General features: G+C 40.1%; 1 protein-coding gene across 2 annotated transcripts in view; it reads right to left on the bottom strand.

The window, feature by feature from the left end:
• The window catches only part of alk (ALK receptor tyrosine kinase), a 398208-nt gene extending 375605 nt beyond the window's left edge, over positions 1–22603 (bottom strand). For both annotated transcript variants that reach the window (XM_006799378.3, XM_006799377.3), the window contains exon 1: positions 21301–22603. In XM_006799378.3, the coding sequence (XP_006799441.2) occupies positions 21301–22045 (745 nt within the window). In that variant the 5' untranslated portion in view covers positions 22046–22603. The remainder of the gene's footprint in view (positions 1–21300) is intronic.
• Between the last annotated feature and the right edge of the window lie 1174 nt (positions 22604–23777).

Below are 23777 nucleotides of genomic sequence, written 5' to 3' on the forward strand. Positions count from 1 at the left end.
TGGCCTCTCTTTTTCATTTGTTTGTGTTTTTCTTTTAATGCTCCAACAGCCAGCTGGCATTCATCGGTGCCCTGATTGAGTCCTGTTCAATACGAAAGCAGTAACTGGGTTGAAGACAAATGACTCACAGCCACAACTGGTCAATGCTGACACTCGTTGGTCCAAACACACAGGCGGGGCTTGCTATCTTATTCCCAAGTGCTTTATCAGAAGGTTGATTTTGCTCCACCCACTTTTTCATTTTTAAATTAACTATCATTTTTTCCCCATAGCTTAGTCATGCATGAGTTTATTTGTTTTCACTACGGCGTCTTCAATCTTTGCTGTCACTGCAAAGTCATTACAGGCCTTTCACTCTGGATATATATCAACCCGGTGGAGAAGCCAGGACAATTTCTATACACAAACCACATTACAGTGATGTCAAAAGTTAAAAAGATATTAAGTTGGCTTTTCTACCCCAAACAAGGTGTCCATTAATTTAGCAAATGTACTAGTATTTTTCATCATCATGTTTGGCACCGTTCCTAAATATGTTTGCCGTATATGATTCCAAGGAACTATCCAGATTTGACTTGTTTGCTACAAGATACAATGGCATATGCGACATAAATCATTGTGGTTTTTTCTTTACTTTATTTTTTTTTAAGTGCTTGTACTGCTATAACAGACCAAGAAGGAAAGAGATTAATCTTGTGTGAGCAGGCCAGCAAAGAACAGAAATTGGCCAGTGTCACTCCATTCTTTAATTCAATAATAGCTACATGCTGTGTAGACTTTAATGTATTGTACTGTCTATGAAAAATGTACTTCAGCTTTGTCATGAGAGTGCAGACAGCCGTCATGAAAGATGAATGAAATGATAAATTTACAGTGGTAAATGGCGAAGGAAATGAGGAAGAATCTGTCACAGATGGACAGCAACACGCTTGGGTATTTGATGATTTGCTATGACAAACATTACAATAATTTTTATATAGACTAATGAGCATTAAATTTGTTGTTTACAAGTGGCAACATTTGGGGTTAGCATGCCAAAAGTTCCTGGAGCAGCCACTTGATACTGTTTAAAGAGCAAGTTAATAGCCTGGTATCATCCCCCTACCACGAGGAAAGCTGTACAAGCTAAAACTCAAGGAATTAAATATACACTATAACTCTAACCACAACGCAAACTAGACTGCAGACAGCAGCTGTGTGTGCACTGTACCAGTTCAGTTTAAGGATGAACTCTATGAAATAATCTCCTTTCCCTGAATATGCCAGTTCCGCATATTACATTTTGATATGTCACAGTAGAAAAAGTATGTGAAAACTGAACCCAATGACAGTTAGCAGTGTTAATACTTTGGCAGGAGGTTTAATTATAGATTCTATATAAAACATACTTAAGGTTGCATGAGTCAAAAGGCAATATGCAAAACTGCACAGATTTCCATTTAGATACATTAAACATGTTTCAAGACAGGACCTGCAGACCCTCCACCCCAAATGTTTCCACCGTCTCTATAATGAAAATCATGCCCTCCCTGATAAATCAGAGCAGACATTTGTGGTGCTGCAGAGAAATGTGAACTTTTTTCATCATCATTTCAACTCTTTTTAGTTGCAAATATGTTTGTTCCTGCAGAGCCATTAATGAGCACTCTGCAGTAAATATTGCATAGCTAAATGAGGATGGCTCCTCATCAGTGAATACAGTGTCTGGGGCAAAAGGAAAACGAGTTAGACTGCGTTGCAAGATACGCCAAATCAAGAAGCTGCCAACCTCTACTCGCCGAGGAAAAACACTCTGCCTTTCTCTCTAGGTCATTAGCTCCTGCTGGTCTCCCCTCCACACCGGCCTTTTCTAAATGGGCCAGTGCCCTGACCACATGAACGCTGCTCTGGGACCATGTCGAAGCCGTCACACTACACAGAGCCACGCCATCAGATCCAAGGCTGAGTCAACGGAGCTAGTCCATTACGTGACTTGTCATTGCTGTGAAAAGCTAGACCCAGTCATTTGTGTCATTTCACGGCACCCCACGGTATTTCTGCTCAGAAAAAAGAAGAGTTGTGAAAACTATACCAACGCCTTTGTACAAAGCCAAATCTCTGGTGTTCCATTTTATTCTTCTTTGATATGTTGGAGCTTGATCCATGTCACATTATGGCTACAAGATCCACAAGCCTGAAAGATAAAGGAGAGACAAAAATGACTGTGTCCAAGTTCACTTTTGTATCTCTTACATAATGTGTCCTAAAGCTTGTATTATTTACCCAGGCAGGCTCAAGGCAGCTGCATTCACCATCATTCCTATGATAGTGCAGTAGCCAAGCATTTTTATAATGAAATGCCTGTAAGGTGACAGATAAAGCCCCTCTCATACTTGTCAGTCAGTGGCTTTGCCTCGTGGAAACTTAAAGCATGAATCTAGAGTACATGACAGTTGAGTCAGGCTTTTCTTTAGAACAGCAGGAGAGAATGGAAGATGGAATTGTAAGTTTCTCAAAGTGCTTGTGTCACTACAGTAGGATTATTTATTGGCCAACTCACGAACCCTGACATCCACACACGTCGCATCTAACATCACTTCATGTTGTATTTGACATTAACTTTCTAACCGTCTTCGTCAGAGGATGGCGGAAGGAGATATGACGGCTACAGTTAAAAGACTGACCCCGACTTCTTTGCCTATACAGTATGATACCAAACTGACTATGTAGATGTCTGTATAGTTTAAAGAAAAAAAATGTAAACTCATAATGTAACTCTGCACTTGGCTAATCACAGTTACTTTGTGTCTAATTTAGAGATGCACACCAAAAGGCAAACAACAGAAGGGGCATTTTAGACATAATTGGACTGACAAACCGATGCTATTTTAGTTCACAATTTACTGTGGCACCTTGGTGATGAGCCTCCATGCAGACTTACACAGCGTCACCAGTGCCGACTCACAGTAAATGCTTGCATCATGGTTAATTATTTCCAAGTAAGAGAGGGGTCTTATCTCCAATGTATTTGCAGGTCAGCAAAACCTTCACATTTGTGATAAGCAAGCTCCTGCACTGCAATTGACAGCAGTACCACCCAGAGTGTGAAGCATTCCCCTCACTTGGCCAAACTACCAGCAGCACTACTTTGTTTTGCGCAACTTTATGTTGTCTTTTTACTTAACAGCACAAAAAACAACTGCCAAGGTCAGGTTGCAGTTGTACTATGCGGTTGAAAAAGTGTGTGCAAGTAGAGAGGAAATGTGTGTTGGAGTTGAGGGTTTTGAGGCCAGGGATGTGGTTTGATTTCGTGGACTCTGTGCAAGCATGGCAAGGTCAACCTGATGTCATCCAGTTGGCACCAAGCAAAAAAATCTGAGGTGCTGATCTTTTTTTTTTCCCTCCCATGTTGCACTGCGGATGGGGCTGCTAGCTGCTGGCTCCAGCTCACTGTCCTATCAGGATCAGACAGAGGAGGAGGAGGGTTTGTGTTGTCTGAAAGCACCCCAGTGCTCCCTAGTGGACATGCACACATGGATGAATGCACACACACAAACACATGCGCGCACACATGTGAACATGGCATACATCAAGCACATGCAAGATGAACCTCACACAAACTTCAAACAGTGGCGAGTTGCACGTGTGCGAGTACAAACGCAATTGAAATGCTGATGCCTGAAGACAAGAGAGATGGGAAATCTGCCAGACCTTTCAACCCTGCACAATTCATACACAAAAGAGGAAGTACAGTGCAAAGCTCAACGTCCGCCATTAGTCTTTCATCTGAAATTATCTGTTGTGTTTAAATGCAGACACAGTATTCGCCAATGCTGGTTACACATCAAGGTTAATATACAATGGACACAATGGCAAAAAAAGGCTACAGGAAAACAGCCCAGTTCTGGTGAAGGTCAGGATCCCTTAGGTAACGAGAGCCCTCTGACATGCCATTATATGTACAGGGCAAATGGGGTAGGAAAGTAGATTAAATGAACCACATCAAAGGTCCTTGAACATTTAGGTGAAAGGATTAAACCAGAAGTTGTAATAAAGACTAAAAAGGTGTTTGAGAGGAAACTGTCAGAATGAAAAGTTACACAAAACTCATATTATTTCAATAGTTTAAAGCTATCATGGACCCATTTATACTTGATTCCCAGCAGAAGAAGCTACTTTTGGATGCTCCCTTGTTTACAAGGGGTCAGTACAGCAGTTAGACATAGTTGTCACCAGACCCTAAAGGGAGTTGTAGCTTTTCCTGGTCTCAAACCAAGAATCTGCTGCATATTAGGGAAATGTGTGAATTACTATTCTGTGGAGCCACTGACTCACAGCAACAACTTGTTAAAAGGATAGGTTTACAAGCCATGTGTACTACAACAAGAGGGCTATTGGGCACTGTTGTTATGTACAGCCATGAATAGTAAACCAAGGATGCACTGAGAGAAATGGCGGGGGGGGGGGGGGGGGGGGGGGGGGGGGGGGGCGGATTCCACAGTCCGTTGAAGAAAGTATGAGTTCGGGTAAAGCTAACCTCTATAGGCAGCTCCTATCATGAACATATAGAATTGGTTGGGAAAGGAATAGGGTTTTTTTTTTAACTGGAAGCTTTCTATTTACCATTAGTAATTTGTTTACCAGTAGTATTCAAAGGTAGAGATTAACATGGTGGTTGAAATGCACTGCTGAAACCACTGGCTACCACCTAACAGAACCTTCCTATTTAAGTAAGTTAGAACTTTCTATTCATGCTTTCTATACCAAAACACCAGCTGATTTCCACTGACTATTTTTTGGATGATCAATACATTTTAACAAATTAAACAGATATGGATTCTGATAGAGCAGACTCTATGATACCCCAACCTTTAAATGAACAAATATATTTTAAAAATACAGATTCCTACATTTCCTACAATGCAATTAAATTATAAAACAACTTTGCAGAGTCTAACAACTTTAAAATGTAGAGTATCCCCTTGAGATTTAATATTAATAATAAATGGTTTACATAATTATTCTTTCTAAATGCAAGTTTTTTGATGGTTAGCATGTGAGAGGCTTGTTTTAGAAAGCTAAATCAGATGATTTGTTGAAAGCTGAGATATCTTGTGCACTCAAGCTGAGAAGATAAGCCATCTTGCGGCACTGGTGAGCTCTAAAAAAGTTCCAGCACATCGCTGTATTCATTTCAGCAGCTAAGCAAGTTGCAATTCCATCCTTTGAGCTGCTCCAGGCCTCCGAGCATGCTCTGGATTTGATAAGCCACAAACACTGTGTCCCATGGCACTGATGCTCTGACTCTTTGTCTGTACAACACCCAAACATAAAATCTTTATGTGTCACGAGAATAGGAGTACTGATGTCAGAATTTGGGTGCCAGCCTCCTACGGGAGAAATAGATGTGGAGGTGGGGATATGGAAGTTTTAAGGGATAAGTGGGTTCAGTGAGAAACTGCTCTTCCTCGCCCTTTCATGGCGAATCATATCCCATTAGGTGGGTTTTGTCCTGTGATGAGGATGCTGCTGGCGCTCCTCAACAATCCCATTAGAGATCATAAAGGGAGCTGGGGATGTGGCCTGAGAGCACTCAGGCTGCTCCTCTCAAACTGACTGACTTCTTGTCTATGGCAACTGCACCATATCTGGTAATGGCTTTTTTTTACTCCAGGTGAATGTTGGGTTTTTCTCTTCAAAGTATCCATGTTCCTCTCTGATGCTTCATAGTTCACTGCTTAGTGTCACACAGATTGGTTTGATTTAGTTCAAATATAAGTCTGACTTAAGATGTGTGAACACCCAAGGACAATCTGACAACAGAGAAAAGCTTAGTGGCAGGGCTTCACTAGACTGGAAAGACCATGGATGTATTAGACTATTCTTAACATGTAACCTTCCTACCTCCTTTATACATCCACTTTTCCTTTGCCACCCTGTCATATGCCCAAATATTTTAATGATTTAAAAACCTTTTCTGGGACATACAACAATATCATATGTATATATATTTTAATCATACCATTAAAGCTGCTCTAATCAATATGTTTATATTATATTCCATTAATCTATGAAAGGGGCCACTTGTAGTGAGGGGCCTTCTTTTATATTGTAGCCATTTCATTGAAGACACCAGCTTATTGGTGAGGACCAATAGAGAACTACAAGAAGACTAGAAATACAACTCCAAGTGGTTATTAATTCAAAACTTAAAACAAAGTACTAATGTATGATTATATACATCTGTCTTCAATTCAGTCTTCATATTCATTCCCTTCAGGTTAAGTAATGGCAGGAAACAAGTGAGGAAAGACAGGAAATAAGCCATGAGAAACATGTCCATCAATGAAACATAGTTTATCTGGTATATATGAACATAGTTCTTTTTTGTCAGAATCACAAAAACATAAAAGCAAGGATGCAATTTAAATACAAAATGAGATGAACACTTTCTTTCAACAGTACATTTCCTTGTTGTTCTCACTGTAAAAAAAATACACAGCCAAACTGGTAGTGAATTGTAGGGATTCCTTTTTTGCAATAATTAGTTTAGTTATTTTTAATTAATTTGTAATAAGAAGAAAATCAATACTGTAGTTTTAAGTGGAAGTCAAGAGTGTGTAATGCATAATGTATTATGCATAATGCATGTCAGGAAAGTTTAAATTTACACTAAATCCTTTTAAAGGGACTTCATATATAGAGTCATACATTCAATCCTAGACTTTGACCCTTTAATTACCAACACTGGCAGATTTTTACTTCGACTCACATTTGTAGGAATTTGATTAAACTGACTGTTTTAAACAAATCAATGCTCAGTGCAGAATATAAAAGTTGGAGCATGACCTAGTGCACCTCTACTTCTCTGGACCTACTTATGCAAGTGTGATCTTAGTCAAGCACCCCCAACTGGCTGTTAATATTAATTTAAGCCCTTTGCAGAATCATTTTACTGCTGATGCACAAAGGTTAGTGAGACTAACAAAGTACCCATCTAATCATGTTTTTCTGTATACACAAGCATAACAAGCAGCATTTTTCACAAGTGGGAGACGTTTGGTTTCAGGCCTTTCTAAGAGAAAGGCTTCTGGAAGTCTGAAGACGAATGCAGAAGGGTGAACAACAAAGTCCACATCCTCCTTTAAACGTTTGACTCTTTTTATTTTATATTCTTCAGGAATATGCACTAAAAAGTCTTGGTTAAGTTTAGGAAAAGGTTATTTACACTTTACAGCGTACACTTTACGCTGTAAAGTGTAAAGTGTACACTTTACTTAGTTGTTTGGAAGGATTTTGGTTGGAAAGCCTTTACTGATAACTTTGTGCATGTTTTCCAGCCATTGGCTTGTTTTAATAGTAAAATTAATTTAATGTAAATTTAATGTAAAATATATTCTGTCTAATAAATGGCAAGGACAAATATAAAATGAGCTATACAGTGCACAATTTCAAGAACAGTATGACCACTGATTATGCACATTATTTACATTTCTCATTATGAAAGTGGAGCATCTCAGGATGTGAGCTTCACATGCAGCTCGTGTACAGTATGTGTTCAACTCTACATCTAGCTCTAAGCTAAACTCTAGTGCTGAGGCCTCTCGCAAGCATAACCATTAATCAAACAGGCAGCTTTTTTGAAAAAAAAAAAAAGAGAGGAAAAAACTGAAAAACACAAGTGGCATAAATAAGTAAAACATCAGGGGAAAGAAGAAAAGAGACAGTACTGCTGAAGAAGGAACGGAAAAGGAATCACAGCCAAAGTCACCTTGAGCCCAGCTAATTTACAAAAAAGTGACATAAGCATTAACTACAATCAGGGTGATTAATATCATAAAGGGCATTAGCTGCTGTTTACACTGTCAAGGTGTTTATCTGTAGCTACCAATTTGGCAAGCTTGCCATTTTCATATTTTATTTGAAGTATGGCTGCCTACAGAATGCTAACAGCTTGTGTTTTGGGCAACAGTTGCGGTCTCTGAGCTTTTGAGATGGAGCCAACTAATGTGAGGGCCGCTTCACAGGCCGTACAAGTCACCAGCTCAGGCAGCTAAATGAATGATTTCTTCACTTTCTTTAAGCCCAGAAAAATCAGCCGTCTCATTACGCTGACAGCAGACCTGTTCAATGTGTGACTGTCATAAATGAATCTGAGCAGGTTCAAGGGCTATCTCATTAAAATGCATTAAATTTTCACTGGACATAGTGACGCAGAACTGGTGTTTTCTTAAATCAGAACAGAAACTACTATGTTTGCAATACTTCACATGGGTTTACATGGAAATGCGCACGTGTTGACAGTGTATAGTGCTAATGATATCCCTGCGCTTAGTTCAGTCAAGCTACACAGACATTTGAGCACCAAGTTTGTATTGCCAGTGCTCTGAATCAGAGGACTCAGTCAATGTATTACACTAACACAGACCGGCGAACTACAGCAGGGCAAGCTCTTCTATTTATGTTGAATTCTTTGCTTTGTCCTATATAGTGACACTACATCTGCAAGCACGCCATCACCAAATGAAGACTAGTTTGAAGCTAACACTGAGACACATGCACTTGATCATGCTCAGTGTAATGTGCAGTATCGATCAGGTGTACAGGGTGTCATGGGTCCACTGGGGTGTCACAACACTGCTGACTCTTTGAGTGAATTGATCATAGAAATGTATAAATAATAAAGTGGCCTGTCATTCTGACTTCCTATTGATTTTACCATTAGCAGTTGATTGATACAAGTTTTAAATGTCAGGAGTCCCATTGATTACAATGAAACCACAATTGCAATGTCATGTCACTTTTCCTGTGGCACAGCGGGTTTCCACCTGGAAGGACTAAATTAAAGGTCAACAGGTGCAGTGTGCTATCGAGCTCCTTTTAAACTGCAGTTCCACCAAAGTATTTACATTTTAAATTCAGCTTAAGAATGACGCCACTTCACTTTTTCCATAGAAAATGTCCATAGACTGTACATAAAAGATGACAGCTGTTATTTCAAAATGTTTCAAGTCAAATGATGTGCATTTTTTTTCCAGTAATGCATAGTTTTTGATATTCTTTTTAATTACATTACAGCTATTAGCCTGCAACTTTTTTTTCCCACTTCCTTTTCCAGTATTTTGCGGTGATTCAAAAAAAAAATTCATTCACAGATACAAATTCTGGTGACCGTTAAGTCACTTGTCACGAACGGACAATGTACATTGAATGTGACATGTGAAACAAACAAAAGGAGAACATAACATCGCATTTACAGATTATAATTAATTAATATAATATGTACAAAAATCAAAAGAATTGGGGTTAATAATTAAATAATTTTTTAAAAAATGTACAGATGTCAGTAATTGCTGTATGTGTAGTGATATTCAGTGTTGGGGAGTAACAGAATACATGTACCACCGTTACGTATTTAAAATACAAAATATGAGTAACTGTATTCCGTTACAGTTACCGTTTAAAAAGGTGGTATTTAGAATACAGTTACTTTGTTGAAATAAATGGATTACACGGCGGTACTTTCCTGTTTTATATTGTCGCGGGTCAGGACTGTTTGGGTTTTGTTACGTTCTGTTGTTCCAGGCGGCAGCGTTACAGTTGCCATGGTTACAGGGTGACGCTCTCTCTCTGCGTGTTTCCTGGGTGAGAGAGTGCCTTTTTGTTGTTGTTGTGCTAAGCTAATAGGCAGAATGCTACAGGTATAGCTCTAAAGAATGTAGCATCATAGGCAGTGTAGTCCGTGCTGCAGGGACAATGGACTGCCATACATGTCATGTGTCTGTGAGCGAGGGAGGGAGAAAAAGGAAAAGTACGAGCTGTCATCGAGCAAAAACGGGAGCTGGAAGCATGTAAATATAATAATAACCACTGCAGCCAAGAAGAGTGCCTGACGAGCCCAGTTGTAAGTAAGCTATTAAGACTCGACTGTACACCGTGTTCGTGTTTTCCTCCAAAAACAATAAGTTCCTTTGGAGCAGCCGTTCAACGCCTCTCTTTGTCTCTGGCAAGCAAAGTTGACCCAGACAACAAAGTAAAGCTAGTTTTCGGCTATGAGCCCGACACAGAATCCACCGTATTAGTCAGAGGTCCCTTTACTACGGTTCGGAGCCGCGGACCTTCAGTAACAGTAATAAATCACAGCAATAGTAGTTGTATTGTTGTTGTTTACAACAGTTGTAGTTGTAAACAGCATGATAATATAATAAGTAATCCAAAGTATTCAGAATACGTTACTGTCATTGAGTAACGTAATGGAATACGTTACAGAATACATTTCGGGGCATGTATTCTGTATTCTGTAATGGAATACATTTTAAAAGTAACCTTCCCAACACTGGTGATATTTGTGCAAAGTTTAGCCGACTCATTAAGGAGGAGAATATATGGGGTATATACAGACATATATACAGACGTATACTATGATTGTTATAATGATATTAATCCCAGTAATCCAGTTGGAGGTTCAACTTTCTCTCTTACTTGGAGTTTGCCATCACTTTTCATCTGTATACTGATGTGGAAAATGGTGGCTGCTTGTAGTGTATGCCTGTGTGTAGATTCAGGAGTCACTTCTTTTTAGGTGGTGGCTGGGTAACTGCACCTGTGAAGTCAGGACTTGTGCATTTGTGTGCAGGCAGGTAAACAAAGCTGGCGACGGGATGTTCAGCAAATTGTTTCAAATTGTAGGACTGCCTGCTGCTTGAACTCCAAGTCTTTTCTTCTTCTACATGTATAAAAAGGTGCAGCCTGTATGTGTGAAGAATTTGGATTTTTTAAAAAGCTCATCTGGCTGAGCTGTGCTGGGTAACAAAAGTAAATGAACACATTTTTTGCCACAAGGTAATTAGTAGCAAATGGTCTCTTTTTAATGTGGTAATTAGTCAAACTTATACTGTACATTATATGATTCAGCATGATTTGTTTCCAGTGTTGAGGCTGTTCCTTTATTTAGATTTTTTGAACGAATCTCTTTTGGTAAAGTTTGCAATTAGAAGATATTTTCATTAGTCACATTTGGAATTTTTTCATGTAACTTTTGGAGCAAGTCCCATCATTTTGAAATGTCTGCAGTGGGAATTATCACAGTTCTGCTCTGCTCCTACTACAGAGTAAGTGATTCAAACATACACTTGGCAGCGACTGTATTAAAACAACAAACATTTGAACACTAGCAGAGACGTTACACATGTTGAATGACGTCAGCCTAGCACAACATAAAACAACATGCAGAGAAATTAAGCGATGATAAATTCCAGGCTTTACTAAGCATATATGCGGTGGTGGAAACGTACTCTGAGAATGCTGATGCAAGAGACCTCAAAACAGCCAAAGCAAGTCTGAATTGGTGTGGTTTAATTAACATTATCAGTGACCACAAAACAACAAGCTGGTTATGCAGGCAAAGAAAAACATTTGACAATCTGGCTTTTGGAGTGTATCATCAGTGATACAGGGCGCTTCGGTCTGCCAGAGGAACCTTCTGTCAGAGACTGATGGCTTGTTTCAAATTTCATAACATATAACAAAAACAGCCACCAGTCTTTTTTTGGTATAAGCATTGTATTAATATCACAGTGCAAATTCACGCATGCACTTTTTAGCATAAAACCAGTGTCACACAACAACAGCTTCACTAACAGCATCTTCCAGCTTATAATTCATGTAGGTGGAGTGAATGTAATCAGGAAAAATGGAGGTTTGTGGTTCTCATAGGAGCACCCTTGTGCACCCTCAGGCAGTCCCCAGAAATGTTCGTTCTTAACGTACCTAGTGTTGATTAGTCTGCCATATAATTGTGTATCACATACACTAATCTATCATGCAGCAGCTCATGCTGGGCAACGGGAAATGGCGTGTCACAGGGTGAACAAAAACGTATTCATCCGCATCCTTATTTCCTGTGTTTCTGTATCTTCTGCAAACTAAAATGCCATCTCTTTAATCAGAAGTTAACATAAAACAAATGAAACTTGAGTCAACACAAAATACAAGTTTTAAGTTGTAACTCTTGAAGCAAAAAGGTCACACCGTTCTTCTTGTTGCTTAATAGTTTGCTTTGAAATCTGCCACAACAACCAAACACTTCCAGTATCGAGAAATCAGGCTTTCACATTACTGCGGTGGAGTATTTTTTGAGAAATTTAGAGGTTTGGGATTTCTCAAATTCCTGGGATCATTATGTTTCACATTAGTGTTTCAGTTACAGCTAACAGACTAATAACTGAATTTTCTGTCCAAGAGCTGAACTTATGTTTCACTCAATAACTGCAAGTTGCCCTAAAGCAGTAAATCACTGACATATTGACATCTTCATGCTTGGCTGTAGCTATTATTTTTCTTTTAGTGAATGTCTATATTTGGTTTAAGCCAAATTAAAGGGATATAAATGGATCTCTTGACTTCTGAACAGTACAACTTTCTTCTCATCCGTTTCCCCAGAAGCTTCATCACAGAGTGAAAAGTTTGAACCAGATTCAACCAGGAAGGTTGTATTTTGCAGTGCCAGCTTGTCTTCAAATCAGGAAGGTTACAAAGTAACGTGTTTCAGTAATGCGGTAATGCATACTGTGCTTAACTCAGTAATTACTGATTAAGTAATTATTAGTAAAAAACAAATATAAAAAAAAACATGCTTTTTCTACTTGTGCTACAATCAGCTGATTTCAGTAAGTGCGCAGGAGGACAAAAATCTTGGCACAAAACAGCTTTTGAGGAGATACGTTGTCGACATTATTTTTATTTTTATTGCACGAAAGAAAAAACTGCAATGGTAAAGAGGAAACTGCATCTAAGACAGAAACAACCAGATTATATTGCATACAGAACTTTGTCTCTTTGCAAGCATCTGCACAGACAGCATGCTGACAGAAAGCTAGCCAAGAGGCCAGGGCGATTTTCAAGCTGAGTGAGCAGTCAGACTTGCAGCCTTTATTTCTACCTGTTCATGTTTCTAAAGTAGAATAACTGTGGAAATGGCTTTGAAGTCTCTTTGGGCTGGTTTTCATCTTTGATCTGTATTATTGACTTTGTGTTCATAAAAACTAAAAGAAAGAGCGTATCTGTGTCCTCATTAGGACAGAGATTTGTGTTGCTGTGTGGCTCTGTTGCCTATATTGTTAACTGATAATTGTGCAACAATTTGTTCAAGACATTTTATGGAGTAATGCGAAAGTAATGTAACAAGTGGTGTATCAGTTACTTTCTCCAGTGAGTAATTACGTAACGTACTCCATTACTTTAAAAAAACAAAACAAATAACGAGTTATGTGTAATATATTACTTTTCTTGAGACACTGCTTATGAATAAATTGACATGGATGAGGTGAGTGATCCATGCTTTCCATGGATCCTTTGTGACTTTCTGAAGGATCCATCCCCATGATCTTCAAGGAATTTTTAAAATTCCGCAAAGGTTAACTATCATTCTAAACCTTCAGTGTATTTGTTCTGTTCCTTTTTATTATTTATAGAGTTTAACTTCTTATGTCTACACTATCTTTGGTTAGAAAAGTGTTTATAAACACCCTTATCAGAGGGTTATGTACTTCTTAGGTGATACCCTTAAAGGCTAGAGAATTGTGCTTGCCATTGCCCCTAGAAGCTAAAGAAAATGATGCATTTAATTAGCGTAGTACATCTGTGGTGAGTGAAGCTATAATTGCTCTGTTTGGTGTCTTAGTATCTCTACACCCTGAAGAAGGTGCAAGCCGATACATATCAGTGTATTTTTTAAGGTCTTTAGCCCTGCAAAATGAAGACTTTTTACTACTTTTTTAAACCCACCCTGAATGCCTGCAACCCTTCAGCAGCATGCGCGCTTGAAAACAGTTATCAGTGTACTATGGTCATTTTTTAAATTTTCATTTGCTGGAAGTCAAGATGGTATTAGATAATCTTTTTGCTTTTATACAGATCATTATTTTGAAAATTTGAATTTTTTATTGTCACAGGCTGTGTGTTTGTGTTATATTAGAGTTTGTTTTAGGTTAGGCTCAGTTTGGTATCAGATACATTTTCACAACACATCCAGTGAGCTTCTGAATGCTCACTTGAAGGTGTATTTTGAACACTGTGTTCTGTGTCATGCTATCATTTCACCATTAATGGCAAACTTGTGTAAAGAAAAAACATTAACAGGTATATAAGGAATACTAAGGATCGTCGCTGGTAAATAGAGCAGTTTTCAGTAAAAAAAGAAAAATCAACTATTTCCAATCCCAAATGCAGGGATTTCTCTTGTTTAATTCGGGAGATTCTACACATGAATTTGCCTCCTTGGGCGAGACTGTCAATGCAAAGTTCTGCTGCAACATCTTGAGGCATCTGAGAGAGAATACTCAGCAGCAGCGATCTGAATTGTGGAGCATGTCGACACAGAACACATTAATAACATCTTTTGGCCACACTAACACAGTCTGCTCACCATCTGGACCACTTACCAGATTTGCCTCCCCGTGACTTTGTCCACTTACTGAAAATGAAATTCAAGTTGAAGGATCACCGTTTTGACACATTTGAGATCAAGCACACACTGCAGATGCACACGTGCAATTAGACCAAACAGGACTATCGAGCGATTCAAAAGTAGGAGTCGTGCTGAAAATAATCTAGAGGTCCACAAGAAAATTGCCTTGAACAGAAAATAAGCCAAAATTACTTATAGGCCCAATCCCAGAATCTTCATTTTGGTCTTAAACAAACACAAAAAAATGCCGGAACTAGTAAATAACTTTTCAATTACCTGTTTATTTATTCTCGTATTTGTCCTAAAAACCATCTGAAATGTCTAAAACTCAAAACTGTTCTATTGTAACACAGAAGAAAGGCAACGACAAATGTGCTAGAAGCTAGAGCCTGGCAATGTTTGGCATATTGTCAAAATAATTGTGACTCATAAATTAAAAGACTAATCTTCTCAGCTCGAGTGGTGATTGGGCCTGTGAGTTGGCGGGATCGTAATCACAGAAATCCTGCCTTCAAATTCACATTAGCATGTTTTTCATTGGCATGAATACACATAATTATTACCGCAAAAACAAGTCAATCACGTTTAGCTATGAAGTTAATGACAATGCAACAAAACAATTCAAATGACAATAATTATTTAAAAAATGAAGATAAATAATGATAAAATTAATTGAGTATGTCTGTGTACTCTTGTTTACAAATGACTGTAATTATGCTGGGTGAACAGTAACTTTTGTCGGACCGACTACACTCTCTAGCGCCATAGATTAAACTTCTCTCGAGGCTACTACACCAGCTACTTCGTCAGGAGACAAAGGAAAAGCTTTTGGAAATTACGTTGTTTTTCATCTTCCAAAGAGAAATCTCTTCCAGAAGGGCCACAGACAACACAAGCTAAACAAAGTACTGAGTATGTAATGTACGGTTTACTTTCTTTATGATTCAGAAGGAATTACTGAGTTTGCTTAACACGTAAAACATCCACACACTAAGATTCAATTTTGAGGCTCTCCAAGGAAATGGCATACTGGTGACGCTCAATAGAAAATCATGTGTTTGGATTTTTGGCCGAGCCGAGGGGCAAATATGGCAAGAAACGCTCTAACATGCACAGCTGCTCCTTTCAAGCATGACGGTAGCAGTCTTTTACTTTGGGGCTTCAATCAAATTCTGTTAAGTGTGTTCATGAAGACACTCTTTGCTAATGGAGCGACGAGAAACATCAGCTTCCCAACGAGCTCTGAGGAAGGTATATGCAGCTTAATGAGGCGGAAGCTCGACTTCTTCCAGCTTCCAACACTGAAATCATTTAAAGATTCTTTTGCAACCTATTTATGGCACCACTTGGTAAACATAACAAAGGTTAATAAAATGGAGGCGATATCTTTATCTCACCTGCAGAACATTGTTTCCCTTCTCTCATATTGTAACTGGTAGAAGTATTTCTCATTAATGGTGTCCCCCATAGAGCGCACAAGGCGAGTAAGTATAAATGCACTGTGCAGAGTTTAATGCCTTGATTCCCGCAGGCATGCTTCCCTGATTGTCAAATTATTCTGGGTGCCATGGCGGGTATTTATTTCATGCTAATAGCCAGCGTCTTTCTGGAGGCTGGAAAAACAAGTGTAGCACGTACATTACACAGAAAAATGCCAAACATTGGTGAGTCAGGGGTGTAAAAATGCTGAAAAAGTGAGAAAATACTCATTGGAGCCTACTGTTGAGGCATTCTGTACGGAGGAGGGAGATCGTGACAACAGAAAGACATGGAGGGAGGACAGGTGTGTGCATGCGTGTGTGAAATGTTCAGAGCTCATGTCTTTCTGTGGATCAGCAGCAAGTAAACACAGTTTTGCTTTGCAGAAACACACAATGTAATCATCACTTATGACAATAACTGTGGCTCTGCAAACAGGCAGAGTAATCAAGTCGAAGGCACTGAGCATACAATGCGAGGCTTATAGTGTCAGTGGAGTCCACCCATGTTGTGAACACTTCTGTCATTTCTAACCCATGATCATTCATGATAATTCCCTTTTGTTTAGGAGTGAATTTAACTATTATCACATAAACTGTGATTTGGCAAATCTATTAAAAATCCCATACAAAATATTCAGTCTCACAATGTATGATCTGGCAAGGGCTATGTGACGATAACCAGAGGTAGAGGTAAACCACATGCAATCATGGGAAAAAGGGTTTTCACAGTACTCTGTATAGTCCTGTAAAAAACCCATAATGCAAATATTTCCAGAGCCACCTTTAGCAGAAATAGCTTGAAGTAATTTTCTTTGATTTCTTTGATTTTCTTTTACTTTGATTTTATCAGTTTGAGCCAAAATTTAAACACAACAATATGACACTCTCCTTTACAGTGTTGATCTTAGCCTCCTTGAGTTGCCACCACTACATTTCAGTTGGGTTGAGGTGTGATCTTTGAATGGGCCCTTCCAACACTTTGATTATTTTCTTTTTCAATCATTCTGTGTTGATCCGATTTGCTGCCGTTGACCCAGTTTGGGCCAAGCTTTAGCCGTCTGGTAGATGGCCTTGCATTAGTCTCTAAAACACTTTGATATAGACTTTAATGGTTTGACTCAATGGCACCGAGGTGCTCAGGTCCTGTGGCTGCAAAACGAGCCCAAATCATCACTCTTCACCACTGTGCTAAGGAGTTCATGGGAGGTGTTCGTGCTCATATGCTGTGTTTAGTTTCTATCAAACATGAGCGCTGTGCATTACTGCAAATGTATCCACTTTGGTCTCATCTGTCCACAGGACATTGTTTTGGACGTTCTGTGAATGGCATGTTTCCAAGCCATTGTTCCAGTTTATCTGATTGTTCTATCATGAACTTTAACATTCAACATGCAACACCTCTGCTTTTATAGAGATACTCGTCCTTGATGATTAGTTAATGAAGTCGACAGTGGTTGACAGCATTTGTTGAGCTAATCTGCAACCACATAGTTGAGGCTGGATAGTTTTCATTTGGCCTGTGGCCACATCTCCCTGTCTTCATGGTAAAGGTGTTGATGAGTACACTACATCCACAGCATGAATTAGCATGCAGTTTGTTCAGTGCTCCGTCATGTAAAGTTTCACGTGCAGTAGAAGTGTAATGTGTGGGTGATTCGGTTGGTACTGAGATCTGCTCTAAAACTAAGAAAAAAAATGTTAATGAAAACAAAAATGTGTTGTATGACAGTATAGTATCAAGGTCAGCAAGAACCACGCCAGACTATATTATCTGATGTAATTGTCATATTCTGACACCAGGCAAACAGCAGCACGCTCCTTTCATAGGTCAGTTCCCTTTCCCAGGTGAACTTATTCATACCGACAACACATTCACACCCAGACTGGCACCTACATCTAATTATACAGCTGGCAGTTCACCTGACCTGTATCATAATGTGTTGTGTGAGGTGAGATCGTTAACCCTAATCAGTATTCCTTGAAGATCAGGTTAAAATATGTCACAAAAAGGTAGCTTCATGTTTTTATGACTTTGAAGCTAATAGAGTTTAACTGGAATTTACCTTTTGTCTGTGCTGGGTGAATTCAGTGGGATGAGCTGGTGAATTTTGAGCATTCTCTGACAAATGCTAAAGAAATATTACGTGTGTTGTTGTTGTTGTTGTTGTTGTTTTGAAGACAACACATGATTTATTGTTTTAACAACCCAACGCAAAAACCTAAAACACTAAAATAGGCTACCTTCTTTACCTCCCTGTAGCATATGCAGACCAAAACTGGCCACTGTATAACACTATGAGCAGTCCCACTTGTATACAGTAGGTAGAAAAATGAAAGCACTGAGATCAGAGGCAAAATCTCCTTAGAGGGTTTAGCTAGTTAGCCATGGTAACTTTATATTGTTATTCTTGGATTTCTTATACTAGCCCTTGGTGCCTCTTATTTGATAAGAATATGTTTTAGCTCCCTTCTACTCCACTTTCAGTGTTGTTGCGACTGGTCGCTCTTCTCAAGCTGACCAGGAGGGCTGCTGTGCTCACAGCTAGAACTTTGGGCATCAGGCAGATTTCCACACTCACTGACATCACACAGAGGCAACAGTAGAACACTCTTAACCTACAGTATATGGTTTCATAATCAGACCCACCCCTTTCTTCACATCCAGTTTCAAAACAGGACAATGGTGACGGAGAAAATGCTCCTCAAGCCTTCTAAGTAGGACTTCAGAAACCGCTGGGTGACGTCACGGCAGCTATGCTCCTCTTTCATACTGTCTATGGTCTGTCAACTTGAATCATACACATCCAGTTTTTTTTGGTGTAAGGAAAATAGGTTTCAGCATGCCTCTAAGATGTGTATATATATGTGTGTGTGTGTTTGAGAGAGAAAACAATAATATTATATGTTCTGTCATACGTTGACATTGTGCTTAGATTCCTGCTTTCTTATTTCATACAGTAGGAGAAAAATGAGCTAGAGTGCGAAAGAGCAGTCCTTTTACTATTTGCCTTTTCTACTTTGATGCTTTGCTCTCACTGCATCTTCCTACCAACAGATTTGAAATGAAAGGATACGCCTATATCTTCTCGCAGAAGCTTCCTATACGAAGCGCCTCTGAGCAGCACTCTTCCTGAATGATTAAATATGTGATCAATTTTAGGGTTATGTAAGGATGCGGCATAGTGGCGAAATGAGAAATGATCATGGATGTAATAAACAATGGACAGTAGTCTATTTATTCCAATCAAATCCTGTAAGTGCTCATTGAAGTCTATATTTTCTGTTTTTTTGCTGTTCTTTTGGTTTTACATAAGTGCAGCACACATAAACCCAGTTTGCTGAAGTGTGAATGTCATCTTCTCCTCAAACTTAAAGGAATAAATAATAAATGTATTGCTTAAAGATGTCATGGTCCCCCAGAATGATATATAGGAGGAGCTTCAGCTGATTTAAATCCCTGTCAGTTGGACAAAGAGAGTGTTGGGCAATGAAACAATTTTGATATGACACAGTTGTGGTTAAGGTTTGGCTTCACGTGTGCGAAAATGGCAAGTAAGAGCCTCTTAGTGGTTTTTAAAGTGAAAGAAAGTGGTGCTCCCCCCAGGGGAAAGAAAAAACATCCCCTGCTGGCTTCCCACCTGCGAACACTCAAAACTGTTTTGGGCAGAGAGCCTGCCGGGAGCCGACATATTACCTCCATTTCAATTAAAAAGAAGCTGGGTGTTAAAAATGCGTACATAAGCACACCGCTGATGTGAGCATTTTTATGACTTTTGGGTTTGTTTTGGTACACAAGCTGGTTTGGGAAAATCATAGTTTCAGCAACAGACCATGGTTATCAAGAAGGCGTGTCAAAAGCATAATGACAAGTGAAAGGAAACATCCTTTGCCAAAGTCCAATATTTTGCTGACCCATCCAGGTGCTCTGACTTCCTCCCTGTGCAGATGTCACATTGTTTCTGTACCTGCTGTTTCTTTTACAGTCACACAATAGCAACCATCCTGATCTGCAACAGAACTGCTGGAAGTTGTAGGCTTCAGTGTTTTTCTCAAGTATCGCTTAAATGTCACAATGTGAAAGGGGCGCTTTTAAAAAATAAACTAAAAATGATGTGTTTACTGCAAAAACCATATCATAGCATCAACGCAAGATGGTTTCCCACCTGTTAACACCACCAGCTGTGTTGCTGGAATCCCTGCCGGGAGCTGCACGGGTAGTCCACTCAGGTGCCTCTCTACCACAGTCTCAGATGTGTGCGTGTGACATACTGAAGTGTTTCATCTCTACTTGTAATAACAGCATATGTCAAATGAACTCCTAACGTGGCAACCAGCACTGACAATAACTTACTGCATATTATAAAGTCATGGCTTTCTTAGTTTCATTGTGTATTTTGCATACATTTCTATGTGCACACAGTTCTTGAGGGGAAAGGGTGGTTGAGGTGATGCTGGGTGTCTTCTTTCCAGCCTAGCCAGCCTCTTCTTTTGTCTGATGGATTTCCTTGCATTTTTCTGGGCCAGCCTCCCTCATCAAAGTGATTAAGCAATTACACTGATTGTGCCGATGCTCAGAAGAACGGGGGAAGGACCCTTGAGTATTGAGTGCTAAAGCTTTCTTAGAGATAACGGCTTAATTTGTGCCTAATCAAAATAAAACCTGTTTTCTCAAATCTCCACCCTACCTGTAGTACAGTTAGCTTGGGGAATTGAGAAGGTGTCTTTAAGAAGAAGCCAGTGGAGTTAAAAAATAAATCCCTGATGGGGCCTTTCCAACTTAAGCATCATTGCATACCCTATAGTCATCCTTATGCAGTATAGACGTGTTATTATAAAGCAATGAGGCCTCTCTTCAAATGAAATAATAATTATCATCTCAGAACTGATTACATAGAAGGCTCTAAAGATGCTGCATATACATATCATGGATCCCAAGTGGAAATAATCAAAGTGTTTGGAAATTAAATCAACATTCAGTTCATCTCTCAGAGCTGCTCTGGGCATCAATAATAAAACAGGGGTCTGGAGAGCCCTCTGAATCAGAGCAACAGAACTAAATGTATGAAATCCTTGTGTATTTTCTTCTCGCGCACACACACGCACACACGTAGTTATACCTCAGTCATCATTTTCCCATCAGAGCAGTCCAAATAACAGATCTTCCTCCGTGTGCTATCATTTCTTTACCACAGTTGAAGCCAGCCAAAGCACACCCAGCGCGCAACTTCAAGCGCGCTGGATTCGGCATCAAAAATTAATCACATCAGAACTTAAATCACAACCGTGAGCGAGTTGCATCTGGGGGTGTGGGGGAACCGCATGGCAAAAGAGTGAGAGCAAAACGCGAAGGGAGGGTGGAAGAGAGGGACTCACCCGCGGAGGATATCTGGAGGTAGAGGCGGGGGTCTGAAGCTCGAATGGCCGCTGTGTACCGATCCTCAATCCCTGGCACCTGCGCCTTTTTCTCGGGCATAAGCCGGACCCTGAGCCGCCCCCCTTCAGCGCCGAGCCACCACTCCAGAATAGTTGTGAGGTCCATTTCCAGGATGTACACCGGGGCCTCCTCGTACACAGACAGCCCCCCGCATCCCGTCCTGACTAAATCCTCTCCTATTTCCACCACAACTTGGTTAGATTTCCTGCTCGCCTTCGTCAAGCCCAATTTCAGAACTTTGGTCAGCGGTCGCTTGTAGAAGGAGGGGAACTGTCCATCAGCAGACGCGTTCCTCAGTGCTGATTCCGCTGCAGACTTAAGGTCCACAAAAGTAGAAATGGTTTTCTGTAAAGGTATGCATTGCATTTTTAAGTTTGCGCGCACCGTGTAACATCCGCTAAAAGTCTGGCAGTCGCCGTTTAAGGGTCTCTTTATGAACTCCGCCAGATAATAGCGCAACAGAGAGGGGACCGCAAAATCCACGGCCAGTGTTTTCCTCTTGTTCCTGGAGATTTGGGTTTGGTTCGAGTCTTTTTTGCCGCCGCTTTCCCCGCTGATGTTGCTGATGTTGCTTAAGCCGATGGCGGGCAGATCCGTCCCCGATGTGGTCCTTGGCGAGGCGCAGTGCAGCTCAGCGAGAAATGCCGCAGAAGAAACAAGCAAAAATAATATCCTGGCGTCCATGGTTTGAGAATTTGAGTGTTTAGTTTAGGAGACGCACGCCTTAATCCCACCGTTCACCGTTTCCTCTCCGCTCTTGTCACATAGGTTACGCAGCGCAAAAATCACAAAGTGCGAATCGATGATCCTGCGTGTCCTGCTCCTCTTTGCCGGTGCGCACCCGTGGCAAGACGAGGGGGTACTGGCTTTTACATTCGTTTGCCACCTACTATTGCTATCCTCCGGTTTGCAAGCGGGAAAAGTGCCATGTCCCCTCTCTGTTCCCGGCACACAGACCTATGAGACAATACCTTTTATTACCAGTGCGAACCTAGCGAGTCGCTCTCCGGGACGCTGATTGATATGCCGGTCGGGTCCGCTCCGGTGGCTTTCAAAGACTCCCTGTCTCTTGGCACAGTTGTGACGGCGGTACAAGTGGTCTCTCTGTCAGAAGCGGGATGCAGCGTCCCTCTCTCCCCTCACAACTAAATGAATTCACAATGAGTTTGGAGGAGTCGAGCCGCCATTAAAGTTTCAAATAAAATCTCACAGTCCTGGCTAATTGGAAACCTCTTGGACAGCCTCACTGGTTTACAGTCTACTGAAGATCTCGGTGCTCCTTTGGTCAGAACTGGCAGCTCTGATCGCTGCTGTCATGCCTGCACATGCGGTAAAGTCATTCACACATCCATTTGACGTCAATAAAAACCGTTTTCTCTGAACACGACTCCCTTGTGCGAAAAGCGTCGTTATGGACACATGTGATGCGCTCTCAGCGCAGCCGTAACTCTGCCTATTTCTTTATTGAAATTAGAAACGCCAGGAGGTGTAGCAGCACAGCTCGGCACATTGTCTCTGGTGATTTTTTTCAATGAATCACCGAGCCTTTTACGTGTCCGGAAATTGGATTGGATTAGTCGCACTCTCCCGGACCGGTTGTGTGCAAATCAAATAGTTTCAGAGGGAGGCTATTTGGGCTGTAGCCCATGCGGTTCCGTTATATCTTACGTGCAGAGGCTAATAGCCTTCTTCTTTAAAAGATCAAGGAGCTGTGTTGCCATCTTGCCAGTTCATTTGCCACACAGGCTGTGTCCTTAATTGGGAATTAAGGGGTAGGTGTTTGGAGCAGGAGATTAAAAAATACCAGAAGATACTCAGTCACCTCTTCTTCTCCCTCCCTCACATTAACAGTCCCTTCGCTGACTTTAAAAGTTGATCGGAGAAGACACCCACTAGATGGCGTCATCACATGCTGCAGATCATTTGCACTCTTCAGTTTCACTGACAAATCCATTAATGCTCTAATTGCTCTGGAATTTTTACAGTCTGATTAGAGTGTTATCTGCGGAAGAGGATTAGGGCAATATGTGAAAATTTTATGAGTCGAGGAATCACAGTCTCCAAAGTCAGAACTGTGAAGTCTTTTTTTTTTTTTTAAGTATAAAATTCTGGCTCGACTTTTTAACATTAATCTATCAGGTAGATATGGTACTCCAAAATAAAAAAGTTTTTTGATTTTTTCATATAATAAAAAATAAAATTACGTTGTTACATGTTACATTTTGTGTGAACAATTAGGGCTGGAGTGGATATTTTAATTAAACTGACTGTTTAATTTCTTTTAATTTCTGTAGACATATGCTATAAATATAGCTGTTCTGGGTTTGTTTTAGTTTATATCTTCAGTAATTTAGACAATGGAGACATGCACATAATTAAAACAAACTAGACCATGCTATTGAAATGCATAACAGGA

The sequence above is a fragment of the Neolamprologus brichardi genome, chromosome 19 (genome assembly GCF_056152115.1).
Source record: "Neolamprologus brichardi isolate AB-2024 chromosome 19, ASM5615211v1, whole genome shotgun sequence".
Classification (NCBI taxonomy): Eukaryota; Metazoa; Chordata; class Actinopteri; order Cichliformes; family Cichlidae; genus Neolamprologus; species Neolamprologus brichardi.